A 24,464-nucleotide genomic window follows, 5' to 3' on the forward strand; every position below is an offset into this window, starting at 1 on the left:
GAGTATGTCATAACAATTTCAAAGAAACAGCATTATGATCTCTTTATGTATTGGCTATATTTTTAATACTAAGAAATTGGAAATATTTCAAATGACCAACAGTAGGGCATTTATTTAATAAATGATGGTATAACCATATGATAGAATGTTATACAGCCTAAAAGTCATGTTTTATAAGAATATTTAAGGTTTTGGGTTTTTTTTTAAGTATTTATTTATTTATTTATTTGACAGAGAGAGAGAGACTGCAAGAAAGGTAACACAAGTAGGGGAAGTGGGAGAGGGAGAAGCAGATTACCTGCCAAGCAGGGAGCCCAATGTGGGGCTCCATCCTAGGTCCCTGGGATCATGACCTGAACCGAAGGCAGACGCTTAATGACTGAACCACCCAGGCACTCCAGAATATTTAATGGTTTTATAAAATGCTTACAAAAGGGTGTTAAATGGGAAAGCATATGTAAAGTAATCACTTATTAAAGGAAATATAAAAGGTATTAGAGGGAAGCACCATTCATTCAAGAAAAGACATGCAGCAGAATCACATAGAATTTTGTAATTGGAAAACGATACTGCTCTATGCTCCTCTAGGAATGGTTTGCTATCTTTATTTTTATTTATTATTGTTTTGTTTGCTGTTTTAATATTTATTAGATTTTATACTTCTAAATTGAAATTGTGATCATTATGACTTTTTCTGAATAAAGGTATATATACCAGCAATTGCCAAATTATTAATATTTGAAAGTTTTGTTCTGCAGTTGTCATTAAATCATTTTTCCTTGTTAAATAGCTATACAGAAATGGATCCTGTTATCATTGCCTCTGAAGGAGTGGAGAAATTCAAAAATGAAAATTTTGAAATTATTATTGTTGATACAAGTGGCCGCCATAAACAGGAAGACTCTTTGTTTGAAGAAATGCTTCAAGTTGCTAATGCTATAGTAAGTAACTTTGAATTTAACCCACTGAGCCACCCAGGTGCCCGTAACTTTGAATTTAACAACATTGTAAGGATTTGGTTAATTTAATTATAACCCCTGATTGAGTTTAAGATCCATATAAATTATTTTTTGTCTGTATGGTAGATTCCAAGTAATTTATTTCTATGTTTGGTATGTGTATCTATATGGTAAGGACATAATCTTCTCTACACTAGATAGAAATTTTCCTGAGTATGTATCAAAAAAATTGTCCTTTGTCAATCATCTTATTGTATATATAAGAAAAACAAGAAATAAAAATTGAGAATTACCTTTAATATTTGTTGAAATTTTTTTTAAAGAATGCTTTATTCAGCTTTATCGCCTCTGTTACTAGACAGTCTCTCTCTCTCTCTGTTTTTTTGTTTTTTTTTTTTTAATTTTATTTATTTGAGAGAGAGAGGAAGAGAGAGAGAGAGAAGGAGCAGGGGGAGAGGTAGAAGAAAAGGGAGAAGCAGACTCCTGTCTAAGGGAGCCTGACATGGGGTTCAATCCCAGGACTCCAGGATCATGACCTGAGCTGAAGGTACTAAGCCACCCAGGCACCCCATCTACTGATTTTTTTTTTAAATTTTTAAAAATTTATTCATTTATTTATTTAAAAATATTTTATTTATTTATCTGACACAAATAGGCAGAGAGGCAGGCAGAGAGAGAGGAAGGGAAGCAGGCTCCCTGTCTAGCAGAGAGCCTGATGTGGGGCTCAATTCCAGGACCCTGGGTTCATGACCTGAGTCAAAGGCAGAGGCTCTAACCCACTGAGCCACCCAGACGCCCTGGATTTTATTTATTTATTTGAGAGAGAGAGTAAGAGAGAGGGACAGCATAATCGGGGGCAGAGGCCGAAGGAGAGGGAGAAACAGACTCCGGCTGAGCAGGGAGCCCAACGCGAGGACCTATCCCAGGACCCTGGGACCACGACCTGAGCTGAAGGCAGACGCTTAACTGACTGAGCCACCCAGGCACCCCTTTATTGACTTTTCTTACTGTAAATTATTTAAATTAAATTGGGACATTTACTTCAGATGAATTTTGAAAGATTTTCAAAATGAAGCATTTAAAAATGTTAATGATTGTTTAGTCTCTTTAAAACTGTGGTGGAAATAACTTAGGAGTACAAAATACATCTGTAGAATGTATTTTGCCCATGAACCCATGTTTTGCTGTTGAGGAGTTGGCAGTAATTCTTTGGCTAATGGTTAATGCCAACAGGTTTCTTTTTAACCGTGCCATTATTTTAACCTAGTTGAGCCGAACTAAGGGAAATAACCTCACGTGTTTCATTCATTTTGGTTTTAGTGCATACTTCTCTACTTTTTTCCTCTTACTTTTAGTATTCCCTTTGCCTAGAATGTGATTCCTCTAGATCTTTGCATAACTTTTTCCCTCTTTATTCTGGCCGCATCTCAAATGTTATCTCCGGAGAGATCCCTGCTGGCTGCCCTACCTAAAGAAGTCTCCCACACCTCAAAACTGATACTCTCTATCCCATTTTAATTGTTGAACATCGGAAATGTTGACTTGCCCATTTCTTATCTGTCTCTTCTGACTAGAATATAAGTCTCACATGGACAAGGATTTTTCTTGTTTATCTCTTAGTTTCAGGACCTAAATGGTACCTAATACATAGTACAGTATTCCTTCAATTAATATTTATTAATTTAATGAATAATTATTTATAAGAAGTGTTTTTGTGTAGCTTCTAATGATGACATTTGCTTAAGGCAGTAAAAATATGTATCTTTCTTTAAATTTTCTAGCAACCTGATAACATTGTTTATGTGATGGATGCTTCCATTGGGCAGGCTTGTGAAGCCCAGGCAAAGGCTTTTAAAGATAAAGTAGATGTAGCCTCAGTCATAGTGACAAAACTTGATGGCCATGCAAAAGGAGGTGGTGCACTTAGTGCGTAAGTGTCATTAATGCTATTGTCCTGTGTCTTGGGCTTATATGGTGTGTGTGTGTGTGTGTGTGTGTGTGTGTGTGTATTTAAGGCTTTCTTATTGATCATTTAAAATATATTTCAATATATACTCCAACTTAAAAATTTTTTTAAAAATAGGATATATTCCAGTAGTGGACCAAAATATGGTCTGTAAAAGAAGTTTAAATAGAAACAGAATTTTGGAGTCTTTCTAATATTGTTCTGTTTTAACAAGTGAAAAGAAACTTGGAACTGTGTACTTTTGTCTAATTACTTTGATATCTGCTAGAAATTTGTTTGCCTTTTTGAGATTATCTTTTGTTTTCTTTTTCTTTACAGTGTTGCTGCCACAAAAAGTCCAATTATTTTCATCGGTACAGGGGAACACATAGATGACTTTGAACCTTTCAAAACACAGCCTTTCATCAGCAAGCTTCTTGGTATGTACAGTGGTGGGGATATAGAGAAGTCTCCAAGAAATAGCATGGATCTTTAGGACAGATTAGGATTTTAATCCCACCCTTTCATTGACTAGTTTAGGAAAATCATCACCTTCTACAATTTATTTTCCTTACCTGTAAAAAGTAAGGATGATGGTTTTCTGCTTCTTGTGGTGAGAGTGGTAGAATGAGCTATTAGATGGAAAGTTGTTTGGAAAAGTTTTAGAGCACAATACAAAAATATTTAGTTTTGGTAATTAGCAGGGGGAATGGTAGTAAAACTTTTTGTACCAGGTAATAGAGATCATGGAATTGGAATAAAACCTTGGGCTAGAGTCCCTGCTTTGTCATTTAACCTCTGAAGGTTCAGTTTTCTCGCCTGTAAAGTATAGTAGAAACATCTGCCCTGCTATCTCACAGGAGTATTATCTGTGGGCATGTATTTTTTTTTATAATGTAAAGCATATACTGTTGTTAATTTTTCTTTTTTTGGGTCTTATAGGTATGGGCGACATTGAAGGACTGATAGATAAAGTCAATGAGTTGAAGTTGGATGACAATGAAGCACTTATAGAGAAGTTGAAACATGGTATATGAGAAGCAAAAGCATTTGATCTCAGATGTCTTTCCATGATTTCTTTTCGATAAAGCTACTGTTAATTTGTTTGAAATGATAAATCTATTATTACAGTTCGATTCATCAAATGTTTATTATATGCAAATCATTTAAAATCTCAGATATGTGGACAATTGTAGAATTAAGTGTTTTTGTTTTCTTCCTTGTAATCAAATTGCCTTAAGGTTAAAATTAAGTTTTACGTTGGGTTTCTTGAAGTAGAACAGGTTAAATGTAAGTTGGAACACTTTTTCTAATCTGTTTACTTATAAATTAAAAAAAAATTTTTGTTTACTTATAAATTATGTGTGCATATATATGTATATATATAATATATAATAAAATATAAAGAAATTTGAAAGAATGAAATAAAGCACACACATTTTTTCACACCACATTAAAGACCACTTCTGTAGAAATATATGTTGTGATTAAGAGCTCAAGGTCTTAAATCTATCATACCTGAATTTATATCTGATCTATTTTTAGCTATATAACTTTTTCAAATTACTTAACCTTTATTTCTTTATCTGTAAAAAGTAGGTAATACTAAGTCTCTTCATAGAGTTGTGATGATTAAATCAGTTGATACATATAAAATCAGGAGCTTTCAACATATATTATTATGGACCATTTCTATCACATACTATCTTGCCTCTCTGCTTTTTCTCACTTACCTTGTCAGTTACCAATGCCTTTATCTCTCTCTTAAATGTTGGTGTTCTTCAGGGATCAATGCTAGGCCATCTTCTTTTCTCTGGAGCTTCAGACCGTTATCTGTATGTTTACTAGACCATCCTTGGATGTTCCATCCATACTTCAAATTCAGCATATCTGTATCTACCCATCCTACTGTCTTACTGGATTGTTATCTTAAATGAATGCTAATGTCTTGTTGCCAGAGGCAGAAACTGGTGTTGTCGTGAACTCTTTCTTATTTCTTCTTCACTCTGCCGTTTCCTTTTCCCATCAGTCAACTGGCCTAGTAAGTCCATCTCCTAAATATGTTCGTTCCATTCCGTTCCCTAGGGCTCCTTCAATTATGCAAGTTTATCTCTTGCCTAGATTGTTTATTCTAACAATCTTCTTGTTTCTTGGATTCTTCCCCTTGTATCTATTTTTTTTAATACTGTAGCTAAATGATCTTTGAAAAAATGCAAGTCTGATCCCATTACTGCCTTTCTTAAAAATCTTTCGGTGGCTTCCCATTGCCTTTAGGATGTTTTTTAAATAACACTACCATTGGGGTGCCTAGCTGGCTCAGTTGGAGGAGCATGCACTCTTGATCTAAGAGTTGTGAATTTGAGCCCTATGTTGGGTATAGAGATTAAAGTCTTAAAAAAAAAAGAAAAGACTCTACCATCTGGTCACATCTTCTGTAACTTTTTTTTTTTTTTTTTGAAGATTTCATTATTTGACAGAAAGTGAGAGAGCAGAAGTAGGCAGAGCGGCAGGCAGAGGGAGAGGGAGAAGCAGGCTCTCCGCTGAGCAGGGAGCCCAATGTGGGGTTCGATTCCAGGATCCTGGGATTATGACCTGAGCTGAAGGCAGCCGCTTAACTCACGCCACCCATGCACTCCCTTCCATATCATTTTTGATGCTGTTCTTAACATTTCATGTGCCGGCAGGCTGAATTTCACTCAGCTTCTCAAATGTACACTGCTATCTGTCACCTCTGTGCCTTTGCCTGTTAGACAGGTGTCCTCTCATCTTCCTACTTCCACCCTCCTCTCCCCAGCTATTCTAGGTAATTCCTACTCATACTTCAGTCTCTCCTTCTTTAGGGATACTTTTACCTGATCCCTGGACTGAGTTACAACTCTCTGCTTTATGTTTCCATTGCACCCTATAATTTTTGTATTGTTCATCACAATTACTAGATATCTGACTTCCCTGCTTGAAGATATAGGTCAGTTTCATAGCTGTATTCCTCAGCTTTCAAGTTTATAGTACCTATTTCTGGCACTTTGTAGATCTTTAATAAATATTTGTTGTACAAATATTTCTATCCCTCATTGCCAGGTTCTTTTCCCCACCTTCCTCTCTACTGGACAGCCCTACCAGTGCTTCCACCACCACACTAAACTATATCCCTAGTCAGTCTACTTTTTGACCCTTAGGTCTCTCCCTGTATCTGCATTTTGCTTCTGCTCTTAGCATTCTACTATTTCTGAGGTCACCAAGGGCAAAAGTAGTAATCTTTCTTTTTTACCTTGGTTCCCAATATTTAAGTGTTATCTTTCTTTTGTTTTCAAATTCTTCACTTGGGTTCCATGACAGTGGATTTCATCTGCTGTCATGGCTTCAATGGTCCCTTCTATATAATGGCCAAATGTGTATTTCAGCCTTAACTTTTTCTACTGTTGTTTATTTTTGCATTTCTAGCTGTCTGCTCTAACATTTCCTTTAAAATATTGTACTGCCCCTTAAATTTAACAGAACGGCAAAACCCAAATACCTTTTCTAGTTATATCTTTAGGACATAAACAGAAAATACTCTGGATTGTTGTTGTTAATTTAAGTTCATTTACACATAGTGAAATGCTTGGTTCCTAAGGATGTGATACTATCAATTTTGACAATGCAGAATAACCCATATCCATCAGGAAACAACATTTCCATTAACTACAAAGTTTGCTCATTCTCCTTCCCAGTAAGTACATCATATTGTAAGACTCCTAGAGTTATGTCCTTTCTCCCCCCCGCCTCCCCCCTAGTTTCTTTGAGCATAAATTTTTGACATTCATCCATTTAGTTGCATGTACCTGTAGCTTGTTCTTTTGTTGCTGGGTAGTATTTCATCCACAGTCTATCACTTTCCTGTCCAGTGGACAGCCAAGTTACTTAGGAAAAGGCAGATAATCTTCTAAAGTGTCTTGCCATTTTTCATTCTCATTAGCAACATGTGAGAGTTCTTTTTGCTCCACATCTTCTTTAACTTTTGGTGCTGTCAAGCTTTTTAGTCATCCTAGTGGGTAGAGTTGGTTTGCCTCATTTTCAAGGTTTTTGCATATTTGTTTTTGTCCCTGTTCTCTGATAGAATGTGAGTTTCTCTAGGACAGAATCTGTGTTATATTCTACAGTGCATTCACCCGATGATCTTGCCCCTAGTGACTGCTCAGGAATGTTTATCAGTTGGATGTTTTACAAGTGTGCTTCAGGATGAACCCATGACTAAGGAAAAGATTAATCTTATTGAATGGAAATGTACATTATCTAATATATCTGAACCATTTATATTGTATTTCAGGTCAGTTTACGTTGCGAGACATGTATGAACAATTTCAAAATATCATGAAAATGGGCCCCTTCAGTCAGATCTTGGTTAGTTATCCTAAAAGTTTTTTTTTTCTTTCTTCTGCTTTTCATTAAAATTTTTAAAAATATATGCATTTGCTTTTATTACTTTTGCTGTTTGGGTAAAAAAATTTTAAAAACTTAGTGTCAAAAATAAAGCCAGTAGTTAAATGTGAACATTCTGAACAATTTAATTTCAAGCTATTGTTGATTTTTATGTTTAAATATATTTATTTCAGGGGATGATCCCTGGTTTTGGAACAGACTTTATGAGCAAAGGAAATGAACAGGAGTCAATGGCAAGGCTAAAGAAATTAATGACGATAATGGATAGTATGAATGATCAAGGTAAGATGGCAGATTATTTGATTTAGAGGACAACGTTCTGAATATTTGCAAGTGGATAGTTTCACTGTGTTCTTGTGGACAAGATGGGGAAAAATTTAGACTGGAAGATTATTGGTAGATGGATTTATGGCTGTTTGAAAGCTCTTATTCAAAGGGTTAGGACTATTGGATTGACTTCATAGAAATGTCTAGTACATTTCCAAACACTCTCCCAAGTGTTCTCCAGAGAACACTCGTTCTTCTTGATGATGATAGAAATAACTTGAGAGTTCCGTAGTCAAATGAATATGAGGGGATTCTGGGTTAAAAAACTACTAAGTTTATTTATTATAAGTCTCCTCAGAACAGTCATATGGTTACATGAATTGGGAATCTGTAAGAGAGATAGTTTAAGCAATGTTTACAAACTTACTTGGCACTGAAGCTCTCAAGGTTTCAGTCTTTTTTTTTTTTTTTTTTTTTTAGAGGGAGAGAGAGTGTGTGCGTGCACAAGTTGGGGAGGAGTGAGCAGAAGAGGGAAAGTATACCCTCGATAAAATCCTTTCCTGTATCTCCAGTCTCTTCTTACATTATATATCAGCATATAAACATTCTTCAGTTCAGGTTTTCTGGGCTATCTTCCCTCATGCTTTTTTATTCTTTTTTTTTTCTCTTTTCAGTCAAACTTCTTAAAAGAACAGTTTGTATTTTTCTCAAACTACTGAAATCTAACTTCTTTCCCCACCACCACATGGAAACAGATCATACAAAGATTTCCAGTAACCTGCTGAGCTGCTCCAGTGGATTTTTTTCAGTCTTTTTCTTGACCTTTAAACATTGGCTGTTGTTAATCACCTTTTTTTCTTGGCTTCTATTAATGCCATCTCACTAATTTTACCCTTACCTTTCTTGTTAACCCAGTTACTTTTTCAGCCTGCCCCTAAAATGACTGCATACTACAGGTTCTTTCCTCAGCCAATGTTTCTTCTCATTCTGCTCATTTTCTTTGAATAATTCATCCACATCTGTACTTTCTCTGTTCCTTGACTGATTATTTTTTTTGTAGTCTCTACCTCTTTCCTGAGCTCTAGCCTTTCGTAGTAACCCAAATAAGATTGTGTCTTTCTCATCTGTGTGTCTTCAACACTACAAAAAGTTTTGTAGGTAGAATTAATAACAACCATATTTAGAGTATTTACTCTCTCCTGAGCTTTTTATATACATTAACCCATCTAATCATCACAGTAACTCTCAAGAGACAGTTCTGGGGTTAAATTCCATTATTATATAGCTTTTGCAGATTAGGAAACTGAGATACAGGAAAGTTGAGTTGTTTGCTCAAGGGTGCTAACTACAGAGTGGAGAGACTGGGCATCAAACTCAGGCATTCTGGCTCAAGAGTCTGCACTCTGGACCACCTCTTTTCTAGATGCTCACTAAATGGTGGACAGACATGTCTATTTATAAGTTTGAAAGTTTTCTGAGGCATGGATCCAAAATTCAGTTTTCTCCCTTGGGTACACTTCCATCTATCTGATAGATACCTGTCTACTCAGTCACCCAACCTAGAAACTGGGGTCAACCAAGATTTATATCCTTGTTGATTTTCTGTCTAGTGGTTCTATTGATTATGGAGATGAAGGTATTGAAGTGCCTAGCTTTTCTCCTCTTAGTTCTATAATTTTTTTGTCAGGTAAGCTCTTTTGTTGGGTACAGTACACATTTAGGATTGTTTTGTCTTCTTGGTAAATTGACCTTTTTGTCATTTGTATGTCATGTCCTCCTTTGTCCGTTGTCTGTTTTGTCTTATATTAATAGAGCTTTCTTTTAATCAGTTGTTTGGATTGTTTATCTTTTTCTATCTTTTTTACTTTTAACCTGCCTGTATCATTACATTCAAAGTGAGTTTTAGTCAACAGCATGTAATTGAGTTATTTTTTTCTATTAACATATTCTCATACACTCTCTTTTAACTGATATATTATTGATATATTAGGATTTAGTTCTGCCAAATGAATTTTTGTCCTATGTTTTCCTTGCAAGTTTTGTTCTTCTGGTTTTTTCTTTTATATGTTCCTGTGAGTTACTTGAATGTTATTTAGTATTCTATAAATATTATATAATAATAATTATTATTATTAGGTTATTTAATACATATAGTTTTTCTGAAAATATATATATATATTTTAATATTTTATTTATTTATTTGACAGTCAGAGATCGCAAGTGGGCAGAGAGGCAGATTGGGGGTTGCTGGGAAGCAGGCTCACTTGATCTCAGGACCCTGGGATCATGACCAGAGCCGAAGGTAGAGGCTTTAACCCACTGAGCCACCCAGGCACCCCCTGAATATATTTTTAAAAATAATTTTCTTAATGGTTGCTTTAGGTATTATAATATGCATACATATTGAACTGCTTGGTATTATAATATGCATATATATTTAACTTATCACAGATTACTTCTATTAGTATTTTACCACTTCTAGTGGAATACAGGAACCTTAACATTACCTTAGGTTTAGTGAGTTCCATTTCCTAAATAGTTCTCATATCTTCCCTCTTTCCTTTGTTTCTAAGTTGATTCATACACTCATCATTTCTCAACCTAGATTGTTATATAGTAGCTTCCTAACATTTACCTTTCGATTTTATCACTTCTCTTTCCAATTTGTCTTCCTCACTGCCACAATAATGGCCTTTCTAAACAAAAAATTCTGGGATCGGGGCGCTTGGGTGGCTCATTTGGTTGAGCATCTGACTTGGTTTCTGCTCAGGTCATGATCTTGGGGTCATGAGATTGAGCCCTATGTTGGGCTCTTTGCTAGGTGTGGAGCCTGCTTAAGATTCCCTCTCTCCCTCTGCCCCTCCCACTGCTAGAGAACTCATATGCTCTTGCTTGGTCTCTCTCAAATAAATAAATAAGTAAATAAAATCTTTAAAGAAAAATTCTAGGGTCAGACTCTTTCAGTGACTTTTTATTGTTGTCATAATGAATCCCAAACTCCTAAGCCTGGCATACAGATGCTGTTATAATCTTGTCCTTACCTACTTTTGCAACTTTTTAAAATCTCAGCTCTTATCCAAGCTTCATTTCTTCTACTCAAAACTATTTTTATTCTAGAAATCCCATGTTCTGCTTCATAGAATGTCCCTTGCTTCTTTTTCTTATTGAACTCCTATTTGTCCTTTAGAACTACTCAGTTAAAGAAGAACCATCAGCATGGAACCTTCCTGACTTCCTTTCTTCTTTAAATTATGTCCCCTTCTGACTTTTGTTTAATTCTGTCATAATGACTTACCATGATGTGCTGTCATAGCTTGTCTTCTTTCCCTTCACTCCACTTTAGCTGTTAGAATACATATTTTATAATGTAGAATAGAATATTTATAATTTAGAATATTATAGATATTGTAGATATCTATATATTATAGATAATGTAGAATAGAATATTCATAATTTAGAATATAGAATAATATTTTATAGTGAAGGTGTGGCTTAAAAGCTGTATTTATGAGATGGATTTAGGTTTTTTTTTTAAAATTTTTAATTTTTTATAAACATATATTTTTATCCCCAGGGGTACAGGTCTGTGAATCACCATGGTTACACACTTCACAGCACTCACCAAAGCACATACCCTCCCCAATGTCCATAATCCCACCCCCTTCTCCCAACCTCCCTCCCCCCAGCAACCCTCAGTTTGTTTTGTGAGATTAAGAGTCACTTATGGTTTGTCTCCCTCCCAATTCCATCTTGTTTCAGAGGAGTGGGATTTAGGTTTAAATGGCTGTAAATTTATTATGAGATAATGGGATCCTTATTTACAGTTCACTTCTGGACTATATGCTTAGAGGGCATAGACAAATTAGAAAATATTAGGAAATCAGGATAATAAATGGAGTTCTAGGGGCACCTTGGTGACTTAGTTGGTAAGCATCTGCCTTCAGCTCAGGTCATGATCCCAGGGTGCTGGGATCGAGCCCTATGTTGGACTCCTTGCTCAGTGGGGAGGCTGCTTCTCCCTCTCCCTCTGCTGCTCCCCCTTGCTTGCACATTCTTTCTCTCTCCCTCTTTTTTTCTCCATCAAATAAAAATAAAATCTTTTTTAAAAAATAATAAATGGAGTTCTAGACCATGTTATAAGAGAAACAGTCAAAAGATTTGGGAATTTGTAACCTAGAGGAATTCACCAGAGACTTGGTAGCTCTCAAATATTTGAAAGCCTCATTCTTTGTGCCTGGCAAGGAGACACGTATGCAAATAGGAAGAGGTGCCAGGCAAATTTGTTTTATTTTAATATGTGAAAAGATTTTCCATAATTACAGGTATGATAGAATGGCATAGATTACTGTATCTTAGATACTAGATAGTGGGTTATCTGGGCACATTAAGACTGAGGCTAGATGACCATTTATTGGGGGATGTTGTAGAGAGAATGCAGATATAATAGAAACTTAGACTAAAATCTTGCATTCCTGAGGTTGTATGCAGTGAAAGCCAGAAGAAATACATCTCATATTCTAAGAGTTATAAAAACACTGGGGGGAATTAACTCACTATGTCACAGAAAGGATTAAAATACTAGTAGTAATTATATGGAAAAGATTACCATTATTCTGTTGATGATAGAACCTACCTATTTCTGTTGCTTAGATGCCTAAATTTATTATTTAAATGTTAATAGTTATTTAGAGCTAAAGCAAGCACTTTTCTTTTTTGAAATATACCTTATACTTCTAGTATGCTCTGAGGGGCAGTTGGATATGAGATATGGAAAAGGTGGACATGGGTTTTAAAGGTTTTCAGATGTTCTATTTTACTTAAATGGTGGAGTGAGTAAATGTGTATTTTTTATTGTTTTTGTAGCTTACAAATATTATAGATGTTCTTTTGAATACAAACATAGTTTATGTTTAATGTTTAAAAATCAGATGCAGGGGCACCTGGGTGGCTCAATGGGTTAAGCTTCTGCCTTTGGCTCAGGTCATGATCTCAGGGTCCTGGGCGGGAAACCTGCTACCCTCTCTCTCTCTGCCTGTCTTTCTGTCTACTTGTGATCTCTCTTTCTCTGTCAGATAAATAAATAAAAAAAAAAATCAGATGCAAACATGACAGGTGATAACATTTGTTAAATCAGGTGGTGGTTTTACCGTTTTATTTTTGTGTGTGTATGGTATTTGTACATAACTGTTTTAATAATGAATTTTAAGTGTATGTAAATGAAAGTAATTAATCTTTGTCTACAGAACTTGACAGTACTGATGGTGCCAAGGTTTTTAGTAAGCAACCAGGAAGAATTCAAAGAGTAGCAAGAGGATCAGGTGTGTCAACAAGAGATGTTCAAGAACTTTTGACACAATACACCAAATTTGCACAGATGGTAAAAAAGATGGGCGGTATCAAAGGACTTTTCAAAGGTAAGAAAAATAACAGACTCCTCATTAGTTAACATAGTGAAAGTAAAGAAAGAGGCTGAAACACTAAAATTAAAGCTGGGGAGTACTGCCAATATTGGGAAACATATTGCTGAATTTCATGTTCTAGTTAAGAACTTCTTGAATGTGATCTGTGATTTCTCTGTTTTCAGATTCAAGGTCATAAACACTAATTAAAAAACAAACTTAATGATTTTGTTTTTATGAAGATGTAATACATATTAAAGAAAATTTAGACAGAATAAGAAAGTATATGAAAGAAACTTAAAACACCCATTATCTTATCTCCCCAGAGAATCCTATGGGTCCCATTGCAAATGGGACTATAAGTAATACTTTCTTCTGAAGCATCATGATTTATTTTTCTATATTGCCAAATATTCTTTAGAATATAGGTTTTAATCACTGAATATTTTTCAGGTTATGCTTGTATCTTTGTTTTGTGCAGTGGATATTTAGGCTGGCTTATCTGCTTCTGTATTAGTATCAGTTCTGGCATTAGTTCCTGTGTAGTCTTCTGGGAAGCCAGGGGTTTTGTCTGTTTAATCAGATTACATAGTAGACGCTGAATGAATTTTGTAATAATTTAATGTTTCCAAGTTAATGATCAAATGTTTCTTTCAGTAGGTGTTTTTTAGATCACGACTCAAGTTTAACATGTCCTTATACATTTATTGGTTTGGATTCCCTTTGTGAATTACCCCTTAGGTTCCTTGTTCATTTGTCTCATTCCCCCCCCCCCTGTTGCTTTGTAGTAACTCTTGAAAATCCTTGGTTTAGGTCTGCAAGTATTTTACCCGCTGTTCATTTGCCTTTTTTTTTTTTTAATTTTTTAAATTTATTTTCAGCGTAACAGTATTCATTGTTTTTTCACCACACCCAGTGCTCCATGCAATCCGTGCCCTCTCTAATACCCACCACCTGGTTCCCCCAACCTCCCACCCCCCGCCCCTTCAAAACCCTCAGATTGTTTTTCAGAGTCCATTTTCTCTCATGATTCACCTCCCCTTCCAATTTCCCTCAACTCCCTTCTCCTCTCCATCTCCCCTTGTCCTCCATGTTATTTGTTATACTCCACAAATAAGTGAAACCATATGATAATTGACTCCCTCTGCTTGACTTACTTCACTCAGCATAATCTCTTCCAGTCCCCTTTTATTTTTATTTGTATTTTTTAGTGAATGGAAGCTTTTATTTTTAATGTAGCCAAGACTATTTATCATTTTCTTTTATTTCTGTTATGCTCAGAAAAACCTTCCCCATGCTGATAAAATACCCACCTATATTTTCTACTTGTTTAGGTGTTATTTTTTAGGTTTCTAATTTTTATCTCATCTTAAATTTATTTTGCTGTGTAGTGTGTAAGGTCAAAAGATAAGTTTACTTTTCTAATTGTCCTTGCCCTCTCTTAAAATTTTTTGTTCTGTATTACAAACACTATTAAAGTGAATTTATTATTTCAAAACACACTGATTAGGTAATCTCCAAATGAAGCAATACCACTGAATAGCTTACTAAAAAGGATGAGTATTTATATTTTTTCCCTTTTGTCTTTGATAACTTTTCTTACTTTCTTTGCTTGCTATATGCTATTTTCTTTTTTTTTTAAAGATTTTACTTATTTATTTATGTATGTATTTGAGAGAGCGGGGGAGCATGTAAACACATGAGTTGGGGGAGGAATAGAGGGAGAGAGAGAGAGAGAAAATCTCAAGCAGACTCCCTGCTGCATGCAGAGCCCGATGTGGGGCTCGAGCTCAGGACCCCGAAATCATGACCTGAGCTGAAATCAATCAAGAGTCTGTGGCTTAACCAGCTGAGCCACCCAGGTGACCCTATGTTATTTTGTTTTTTTTTGTGACAGGGAGGAAAGTTAGACAAACATGTTTAAGATTGATTATAATTCCTTACATCACATGCTATTTCAAATAGTGATTATTAAACACATGAGTTTAACATCTTTCCCAAATAACCCTATTTTTTTTTAAGATTTTATTTATTTATTTGACAGAGAGAGATCACAAGTAGGCAGGCAGAGAGAGAGGAAGAGAAGCAGGCCCCCTGCTGAGCAGAGAGCCCGATGCGGGACTCGATCCCAGGACCCTGAGATCATGACTTGAGCCAAAGGCAGCAACTTAACCCACTGAGCCACCCAGGCGCCCCACCAAATAATCCTATTTTTTTAAAGAGTTTTTTTTACTTATTTTAGAGGGAGAAAGAGAGGGGCATCTGGGTGGCTCAGTCAGTTAAGCTTAAGTCATGATTCGAGGGTCCTGGGATCGAGCCCTACATCTGGCTCCCTGCTCAGCAGGGAGTCTGCCTCTCCCTCTCTACCTGCTCCTCCTCTGCTCATGCTTTCTCCCTCTTTCTCTCTCTTGCTGTTTCTCAAATAAATAAATAAATAAAATCTTTAAAAAAAATAAGAGAGAGGGAAAGAGAGCACATGTGTGTGGGGGGGTACAGAGGGAGAGGAAGAGAGAATCTCAAGCAGACACTGCTCTAAGCAGGGAACCCAATCTGATGACTTGGAGATCATGACCTGAGCTGAAACCAAGTTGGACGCATAACCAATTGTGCTACCCTGGCACTGCTTTTTTAAAGCTTTTTAAAATAAATAAATAAATAAATAAATAAAGAGATTTATTTATTTTAGAGAGATAGATGACTATTCTTGCTAGAACTATAGTAGATCCACTTATCTAAGCACTGATTACTCAGTAAAGGCACAATCAAGATGAATGGACAGTGGATGTAACACACATTCTTGTTACACCAAGCTCTTCTTATAAATTTTAAGTCTTCAGAAACAAACACTTGTGACAATTTACCAATGGATACAGAACTCACATCTTACACTGATGTATTAATCATGAAAAGTTTTTCACAGATTTTACCATGTTTTATAAAAATGTATTTTATTCATATTTCTTAATTCATATAATTTATTCAGATGAGCCAGCTTTCATGTTCATTTTCATAATGCATTTGAGAAGTACCAGAATTAATGTTCCTTTGAGATAATTTTGCCTGAAGACCCTCTACTTACTCATTGTTGTTGAATCGGTGATCTATTTTGCTTCCTGTCTCTTGAGACCACAGCAGCTTTTCTCTAAAGGGGATGCTCTTATCTGTTCTTCCTCAGAGTGCATCTCTTTTACTGGCTTCCTTTTTACTGTGGAGTTTTCAGTTAAGTGTGTGGAAATTCATTGGTAAATGGATTTATATTATTTGTCTTTCCATTCTCTGAAGCTTTTCCATTATTTTTAATAGCTTCTTAGATATATGCAAACCTTCACGTTCTCTCAGTCATATTCTTTTATATTAATTTACCAGCAACCCAGGCTCTTTCCCTGTGAACCCTTATCTATAAAGTCAGGTTTTTGTTTGCCATTCTCCCATATGACTTTTATTATTTTTTTTTTTATTTTTTTTTTTTTTAAAGATTTTATTTATTTATTTGACAGAGAGAAATCACAAGTAGGCAGAGAGGCAGGCAGAGAGAGAGAGAGAGAGAGGAGGAAGCAGGCTCCCTGCTGAGCAGAGAGCCCGACGCGGGACTCGATCCCAGGACCCTGAGATCATGACCTGAGCCGAAGGCAGCGGCTTAATCCACTGAGCCACCCAGGCGCCCCTCCCATATGACTTTTAAACATTGTTGTAGCTTACTGTCAAGAATCACTGGATACAGTTCTGTAATAACAAAAATCATAGCCCTTAAAAAAATCCTTTAAATGCCCCTTAGTATAGAATTTCCCTTGTTCTTTCTCAAAAATATGTATGTATTTGAGATAAAGATTAGAAGAGAATATGTACAAATAGAAATAATGTGTAAGGGTAGTATGGTTGTAGGTGATTTTTAAAAAATTTTCCTCAATTCATTAAACTTTCTACAATACTGATTATATTGCATTCTCCTCAAACCTTTTTTTTTTTTTTTTCCAGGTGGTGACATGTCTAAGAATGTGAGTCAGTCACAGATGGCAAAACTGAATCAACAAATGGCCAAAATGATGGATCCAAGAGTTCTTCATCACATGGGTAAATACAAAATTGTTGCCAGTTTATAATACACAGTTTAATTTATAAAGGTTGAGTTTTAATAAGCCTTCTGTTGTGATATTATAAACATCTGTTCAAAAGATGTATGATTTGAGGGAAATAGTCATCTGAATTCTAAGTTGAATGGTTGGAATAGTGCTATATAAATGAGGTTTTATTCCCTCTTCTGCTGCCATCTGTGATTTTTGAGCAAGGTACTTCATCATCATCTGTTAATGTTTGTTCCAGTGACCTTTTGTCCTAGTTTGGAATCTGGATATTTTCAATGATGAGACTTTGAAATTATATAAGGATTTTGAAACCCAGTTATACTTTTGCTGTGTGACCTATGGAGAATTCCTTAAACTTTCTGAACCTTATTTTCCTCTTTTGTAAAATCACAGATAATATCTCGTCAGGAAATTGTGACAATTAAGTGAGCTAATATATATGAAAGCATTTAGTTCAGCTCAGGGCATATAGATGTGTAATAAATGGTGAATTCTTTTCTTCCTGTAACTTCTATGAAACAACTCCTCCACTCCCCAGAATTGGTTACTATTTACAACAAGACTCTTTTGGACTTGCCAGAAAAAATTCTTTTGTTTAGAATTATTGACTCACTGCTGTGTGACAGGTACTGTTCTAAGATCTTTTCGTATATTATCTTATTTATTCCTTCTAATTTGATGAGGTAGGTTTTTTTTTTTTTTTTCTGTTTTATAGATAAGGATGCTGGTTAATAATACAGATTTTTAATTGGCATGTTCTTTAAGGCTGATGATCAGATCATAATCAGATCCCAGTAAATTTTTTAGAAGTTAAAGTACCTATTTGGTAAGAATAATACATGTTTCAAGTGCTACCTAATAATTACCTGATTTTACTCTATTTTTACTCTAGGTGGTATGGCAGGACTTCAGTCAATGATGAGGCAATTTCAACAGGGTGCTGCTGGCAATATGAAAGGCATGATGGGATTCAATAATATGTAAAGAAGATGCCTTAATATAAACTGACTCAGTTGATTACATTATTTGCTGAGACCTCAGAGTTTCCCTCCTTTTTGCAAACAGGAGAAAAAAAGTATTTTTCTTGCCTGTCTTGCCATTTTTCTCTCCTCACCTATTTTTTCCCTCTCTCCTTTTCTTCTTCTTTCCTTCCTACTTCCCTTCCTTTGATATGAGGGAGGAATATATAGTTTTTGTGGAAATCATTATATTTTTGCTTTAGATTTTCTTCTGTTAGTTTTCACCATCATAATACTTCTTAAGTTAAACAAATCATGATGTAAAATTTAGTACTTAAAAGTTTTTAATTGTCTCAAAGGCCAAGCACTGCATTTGTAAACAGTCCTGGTCAGTAGTTACATGATGTCTCAATAAAAGTGCTGTAAAATAAACCTCAAACTCGTTATAAATTAAGGGGTTGTTAACTTCCTTTATAATTTAAATATGTCAGTGGATCACATTAAAAGGCAGAGAGAAAAACCAATGGCTGTATGTCACTTAAAACTAGTCTTATAAGGTGCCTGGATGGCTCAGTTTGTTAAGCCTCTTCTGACTCTTGATCTCAGTGTTTTGAGTTCAAGCCCTGTGTTGGGCTCCATGCTGGGCTTGGAGCCTACTTAAAAACAAAACAAACCTAGTTCTACAAGTCTGCCTTTAATCAGAAATATGGTAGAATAACTTAACCATTAGTAGTAAGCATTTTTGTTTACCTAGAATAATTACATTAATTTTGCCATAGAAAAATCTCAAGCCTGCCATTTAAAATTGAAATTGTGAATTTCGTTTATAATATAATGTTTTGTATATAGCTTCCATTTTTTAACCTCATACATTTGAAGCCTTAGTGGCAATATTTGGCTTTTTGAAAAGCCAATTTTGTTGTTTCTTCCACACCAAAAAAATCTGCTTGATGAAACTGATGTTCTTTGGTGATAGTTAACTTATAGACTTCCTAATGGGAAAATAATTGCATATATTAGGCTGTCACGATTACATATTAAAGATAATGAGACAGTGACAAGGTGGACTAGGTTGCTGGTTACTCTGGATTGTTACATATTTCATTTAGAAAAGTGACTTTTTAAATAAATTATGGAATTAAAAATACTAGAATAATTATTATACTTATTATTGACATCATGAAGATTATAGATATCATGTAGTAGTGTATTTTGAGTTATAATGAATTGATCTTTGGCAAAAGATTGATTTGTAATAGAGAGTGAAATAGCTGGTTTTTATAGTATTAATTTTTTATAACTCAGATAATTTAATAAAAAAGGTCTTATAAGGCCAAAGTATCTTTAAAAAGTAATGACATTTAAAAAAAAAAGTAATGACATAAGGAATGCAACAGATTTTCTTGTTTACTTGGGCAATGATTTTATATCCCACTAAATTATTTTTACCAGCTAAAAATTTAGCATATCTCTATAGAACACTGTATACCTTATTATAAATTATGTATCTTGTGTTCTGCAGAAATGACATAAGGTCCAGCTATAGAAATTTGTCAATGAGAAAATATTGTTTTCCAAATTAGTTTCTAACTAAATTGATGGATACCACCTTTACTGTGCAAGCATTTCTGTGATTTCTATCCTCAGGGTACCACTTTTCACTTTGACCAAAGGAGGAAAGGGGACTCTTGGCCAAACTTGATGGCTCAGTCATTGTTTTTTTTAAGTGTTTTTGTGTCTGTTGCAAATTTTATTTTTCAGAAGCAAAAATTACAGTGGCAAAGGACACCAGAACTCCTAGTTCAGCTTCCATATCTCTTTTCTATAAGATGAGGGAATTGGAGATGCTTGCTCAAATTCTAACCGCATTAATTGCTCAGTCTGACATCTTTAGTTACAAAAGCTATCCTTCCAACCTCACAGTTTTTGTCAAAGTACTGATGTTTAACAGTTTAAGTACCATATACCAAAATCAAGTAATTTGACCAAATTTCCTTTTTTCACTGTTGTTAAAATTGGTTGCTAAACTTTTAATTGATACCTGTTATAGCCCCAGCTTAGACCACTAGCTAGATCTAATATTGTGTAACATTGGATTCTTCCCGAATCTTATTTTACTTAATCTTTTTAAAGATTTTTACTTATTTATTTGATGGAGAGAGATACAGTGAGAGAGGGAACACAAGCAGGGGGAGTGGGAGAGGGAGAAGCAGGTTCCCCGCTGAGCAGGGAGCACGATACAGGGCTCTGTCCCAAGACCTTGGGATCATGACCTGAGCCAAAAGCAGAGGCTTAATGACTAAGCCACACAGGCACCCCCTTCCTGAATTTTATTATAATATTAATTAAATATCTACCAACATAAAATTAGGTGTAATTCCTAAGCTTTCAATGTTTATATAATCATAAAACAAAAACTCAGAAATTAGTTTCAACGAACTATGGTACTAGCAAAGGGCAAATTAATAGGCAATTTAATGTGATGGATGTCAGTATTCTTCTGGAAGTACCATATTTGCTGCCATATGAGATATAAGGTAAGTATACACAATGCACTGCAATTTTATGGAGTGATTTTTTGGAAAAAATTAAACACTTTTTATATGTAGTAAAAATGATTTCAAAGTGTGTTGCATAATCATTATTTTGTTCAAATACAGTATATTTTAATGAGAAGATTTCCTAGATCTGATAGGCAGTAATGTACTCATCTTGAATAGAACTATAGTGCCTATAGCTAAAAGGAAATATGATATTGTGAATAAATACCTACATACAGAAGGCAATAAAAGCAGGAAATTTACTAGAACTAAATTTTCATTATGCATATTTGTTCAGTAAAATTAATATAATACTATTGCTTTATTTCAGTGAATGTAGAGGATTTAAAAAGTAAACCATAATATAAAAATAAAATTGTATTTTTTTACATATAGCTCTAGAACATACAAATATTTCAGTAAAAAAAATGGAGCAAAGCATTTAAAATAAATGCAAAGGAATTTTAACTTGATGTTGGGTATGTGATCAAATCAAGTATTTTACAGTTTGTATGAGAAAAGTAACCAAGGAATTTGGATAAGCTGTAATAAAAGTGTCAGTGAAAATCATGGCTAAATAACAAGAAAATGTACATAAGTTTTGATCTTCCTTAAAATCTAGAAATAATTAGAAGTTATATCCAAAACTAGAAATCCATCATCACAGCTCCAATCTAGATAATGTTCATTGCTTGCATTCACTGGATTTGAAATGGAGTTGTCATCTTCCAAAAATTCTGTTCTAAAATCCAATTGCCATATTCCCAGCATTAATCTATTGCATTAAAACCTAATATCTTCTTGGCTTTTGAGTCACAAATTACAGGAATGTTGAATTTGTATCTCATTTGTGGGGGGGTAATTTTAAATTTAGCTCCTAGATAGTTCTGTAGTCTGTGGGTTGTGTTAAGTAGTTATAGATGGGATGTGAAATTTTACTGTGATGGTTTTTTTCCCACACTTTGCATTTAGGGGTAGGTAAGTATTTGTGCTCAGTGTTGGGTAGTTGCTAACCCAAGAATCTAGGCCATTTTCACTGACCTCTTAGTGTGATATGGGTATATTAGTATGAGGTAATTTTCAGATACTTTTTCAGATACTTACCTTGTAAGCTGGTAATTATGGCACATTTCCTTTGATAATACTCATGCGGTACCACACAAGTTCTTTTGAGTTTGGCATGCCTGTGCTACTCTGCAGTTTTCTCATTACTCTTCTCTATGCATTTGAAATTATCACTTCAAAAACATTTATTTTTTTAGCTTCACTTGGCTTACAGGGTTCTCTCAGCCTAAAACAATGCATTTCTCGGTAGCAGTTGGATCTAAATGGCAAAATACTCAAGTATTATTACACAGCAGTGCCTGCCTGTAACAGGGATAATTTCGATGAGCCTGAAGCTGAGGAAATCTTCCTGAGGCCGGAGACTCCCCTGACACTGGGGTGTAAAGGCTTTTCCTTTTCAAGGAAAGCGGAAGGGAGTAATATCCTGTGACTATGGTATATTTTTTAGCAACACATGCTCAAGTTTTGTGAGCCATTTTCCAGAGAATGGTTGCCTCTCTGCGTCAAGTAAGAAGAACATGAAATGTCTGCCTATCTGCATAGGCTGGGAAACATGCTTGCTTGCTTTTTATGATTTTATAACTGAAGAAGAGAAATTTCTTCTACAATGACCCAAAAGAGGTAAGAGTTGTTATTGGATATATTCATGAGCCCATAACTTTTGACTTTGGGGAATCAATTAAGGGGGTCCCAAAATTTCATTTCTGGCAGAAGTGGTTCAAGAACTACCTATCAAATATCTTGACACTCCATTTCATAGGAAATACAGGAAGTGTGAAATCCTTCAGTTGATGTGTGTCTCTTGATTTTCTGCAATTTTTTTTCTTAATGCGTTAAACAATGGATGATCTTGCTCTGAAATAATGATATATGACAGTGAGATAAATTACTTTTTTTTCTAGTTTTTTTGAAAAATAATTGACATACATCACTGTATAAGGTTACAGCGTGATGGCTTGATTTACATATATTGTGAAATGGTTACCATAACAGGTTCAGCTAACACCCATCTTCTTATGTAGGTACAACATAAAAAAAAAAAAGTAAAAAAAATTTCTTTGTAATGAGAACTTAGGACTTACTCCCTTAAGTTTTCTATATATTGTATATCAGTGTTAGTCATTGTATACATTACATGAAAAGGCATCCTTAATTGTGGCAATCCTTATTATAGCTCATAAAAGAAAAAATATGTTTTAAAATAATATATATTACATATTATAATTTTATAACAAATATAAAAAATTAAAAATTGGGACGCCTGGGTGGCTCAGTTGGTTGAGCAGCTGCCTTCGGCTCAGGTCATGATCCCAGGGTCCTGGGATCGAGTCCCACGTCGGACTCCTTGCTCAGCAGAGAGCCTGCTTCTCCCTCTGCCTCTCTGTCTGCCTGTGCTCACTCGCTCTCTCTCCCTCTGTCTCTGACAAATAAATAAAATCTTTTTTAAAAAAATTAAAAATTATTTTACATAGATTACAAATACATACTTATTTTATTACAGTTTTTTAGATTATTGTCAGAAGACCCCTACTGTTCAGACTTCAGATTAATATGTTTAGCTTTCAATGCTGAGATTGCTATGTTTAGGCATAGTGTACAAATAAACTAATATTTAATGACTAATGCTATAGTCATCAATAGCAATATTGATAGTTGAATATCAATAGTTGAATATCAATAGTCCATTCCCATGACAAAAAAAGCTGACCAAATTCCAATTAAAAGAAATGTACTCACATGGCATCAAATAAAACATGTTCACTTGGTATTTTCATTTGTTTCTTAAATACAGGGCTTTAAAACTTACAAATGGCTATTTCTCATAATAGACTGTAAAAACAAATACACACTTTGATAATTGCCTCCAAATCTTTTCAAATATCACATTCACCTTTGGTGTAGGAATTTTCTGCCCGTAATAGACCATTTCTGACATTTTCATTCCCAGAGGAGCAGAGTGTCTTTAGTATAGGCTCTGTAGTCAGACTTCCTGGGTTTGAATCCTTGCTTTGCCAGCTACCAGCTATGTCCATGAGCAAATTTCTTAATCTCTCTGAGCCTTTGTTTCCTCATCTGTAGAATGTTGGTAACTATAATAGGACCTCTATTACAGAGCTGTTAGGAAGAAGAGGTAATACAAGGAAAATCCTGAGCACAGTACCTGTCGTATTGGGCTTAATAAATGGAGCCACTACTGTTATTTTAACAATTTCTTTATGCTTAAAGTCGACTTAAAGCACATTGGGAGAAGGAGAGAAGAAGTGAGTTGGGGGAAATTGGATGGGGAGACAAACCATGAGAGACTGTGGACTCTGAGAAACAAACAGGGTTTTGGAGGGGAGGGGGTTTGGGGGTTGGGTGAGCCTGGTGGTGGGTATTATGGAGGGCATGTATTGCACGGAGCACTGGGTGTGGTGCGTAAACAATGAATATTGGAGCTCTGAAAAAAATAAAATTACCAAAAAAAAAATCAACCTAAAGTGCATTTTTAGTTTTGCCATCTTATTTTTTCTTATGTATCACTGACAATGATCCCTTATTTGAGGGATGGGGTAACCTTAAAAACATTTTCTATTGAAATAGATACATAGCTTAAAAAGAAAGATAAAATAGATATGTACCTTTATGAAAACAATAAGAAGATCTTGTTTTTTATTTGATAGACTTGCCTGGTTATCAATTTTAGTCAGCTTTGTTTTCCCAGCCTTTCAGAGAAACAGGTAGATCTAAATTTACCTTTTTAGATCTGTAAATACCATTAAGTAATAAATTTAGACCACAATTATGTTTTCAAATAGATAAATTATATTAATACCTGGATGTATTTTT

The 24,464-nt window shown here is 34.9% G+C and overlaps 1 protein-coding gene and 1 long non-coding RNA gene across 6 annotated transcripts in view; one reads left to right on the plus strand and one right to left on the minus strand.

Moving 5' to 3' along the window:
• Window positions 1–24,464, plus strand: part of LOC131836464 (signal recognition particle subunit SRP54) — a 70,483-nt gene that overhangs the window by 24,145 nt on the left and 21,874 nt on the right. For 3 of the 5 annotated variants that reach the window (XM_059181899.1, XM_059181900.1, XM_059181901.1), the window contains exons 8-16: window positions 791–941; window positions 2,741–2,889; window positions 3,244–3,344; window positions 3,847–3,933; window positions 7,211–7,284; window positions 7,497–7,605; window positions 12,834–13,004; window positions 16,965–17,060; window positions 17,964–18,462. In XM_059181899.1, the coding sequence (XP_059037882.1) occupies window positions 791–941; window positions 2,741–2,889; window positions 3,244–3,344; window positions 3,847–3,933; window positions 7,211–7,284; window positions 7,497–7,605; window positions 12,834–13,004; window positions 16,965–17,060; window positions 17,964–18,055 (1,030 nt within the window). In that variant the 3' untranslated portion in view covers window positions 18,056–18,462. Of the gene's footprint in view, window positions 1–790; window positions 942–2,740; window positions 2,890–3,243; window positions 3,345–3,846; window positions 3,934–7,210; window positions 7,285–7,496; window positions 7,606–12,833; window positions 13,005–16,964; window positions 17,061–17,963; window positions 18,463–22,102; window positions 22,257–24,464 lie in introns of those variants that run through there. The other 2 variants (XM_059181905.1, XM_059181903.1) reach the window with 2 other exon arrangements.
• Window positions 22,264–23,797, minus strand: LOC131836467 (uncharacterized). Its single transcript, XR_009355623.1, has 2 exons — window positions 23,527–23,797; window positions 22,264–22,490 (listed from the first exon to the last, which is right to left on the minus strand). It is a non-coding gene; the product is annotated as an uncharacterized LOC131836467 (long non-coding RNA).

The sequence above is a fragment of the Mustela lutreola genome, chromosome 7 (assembly GCF_030435805.1).
Source record: "Mustela lutreola isolate mMusLut2 chromosome 7, mMusLut2.pri, whole genome shotgun sequence".
Classification (NCBI taxonomy): Eukaryota; Metazoa; Chordata; class Mammalia; order Carnivora; family Mustelidae; genus Mustela; species Mustela lutreola.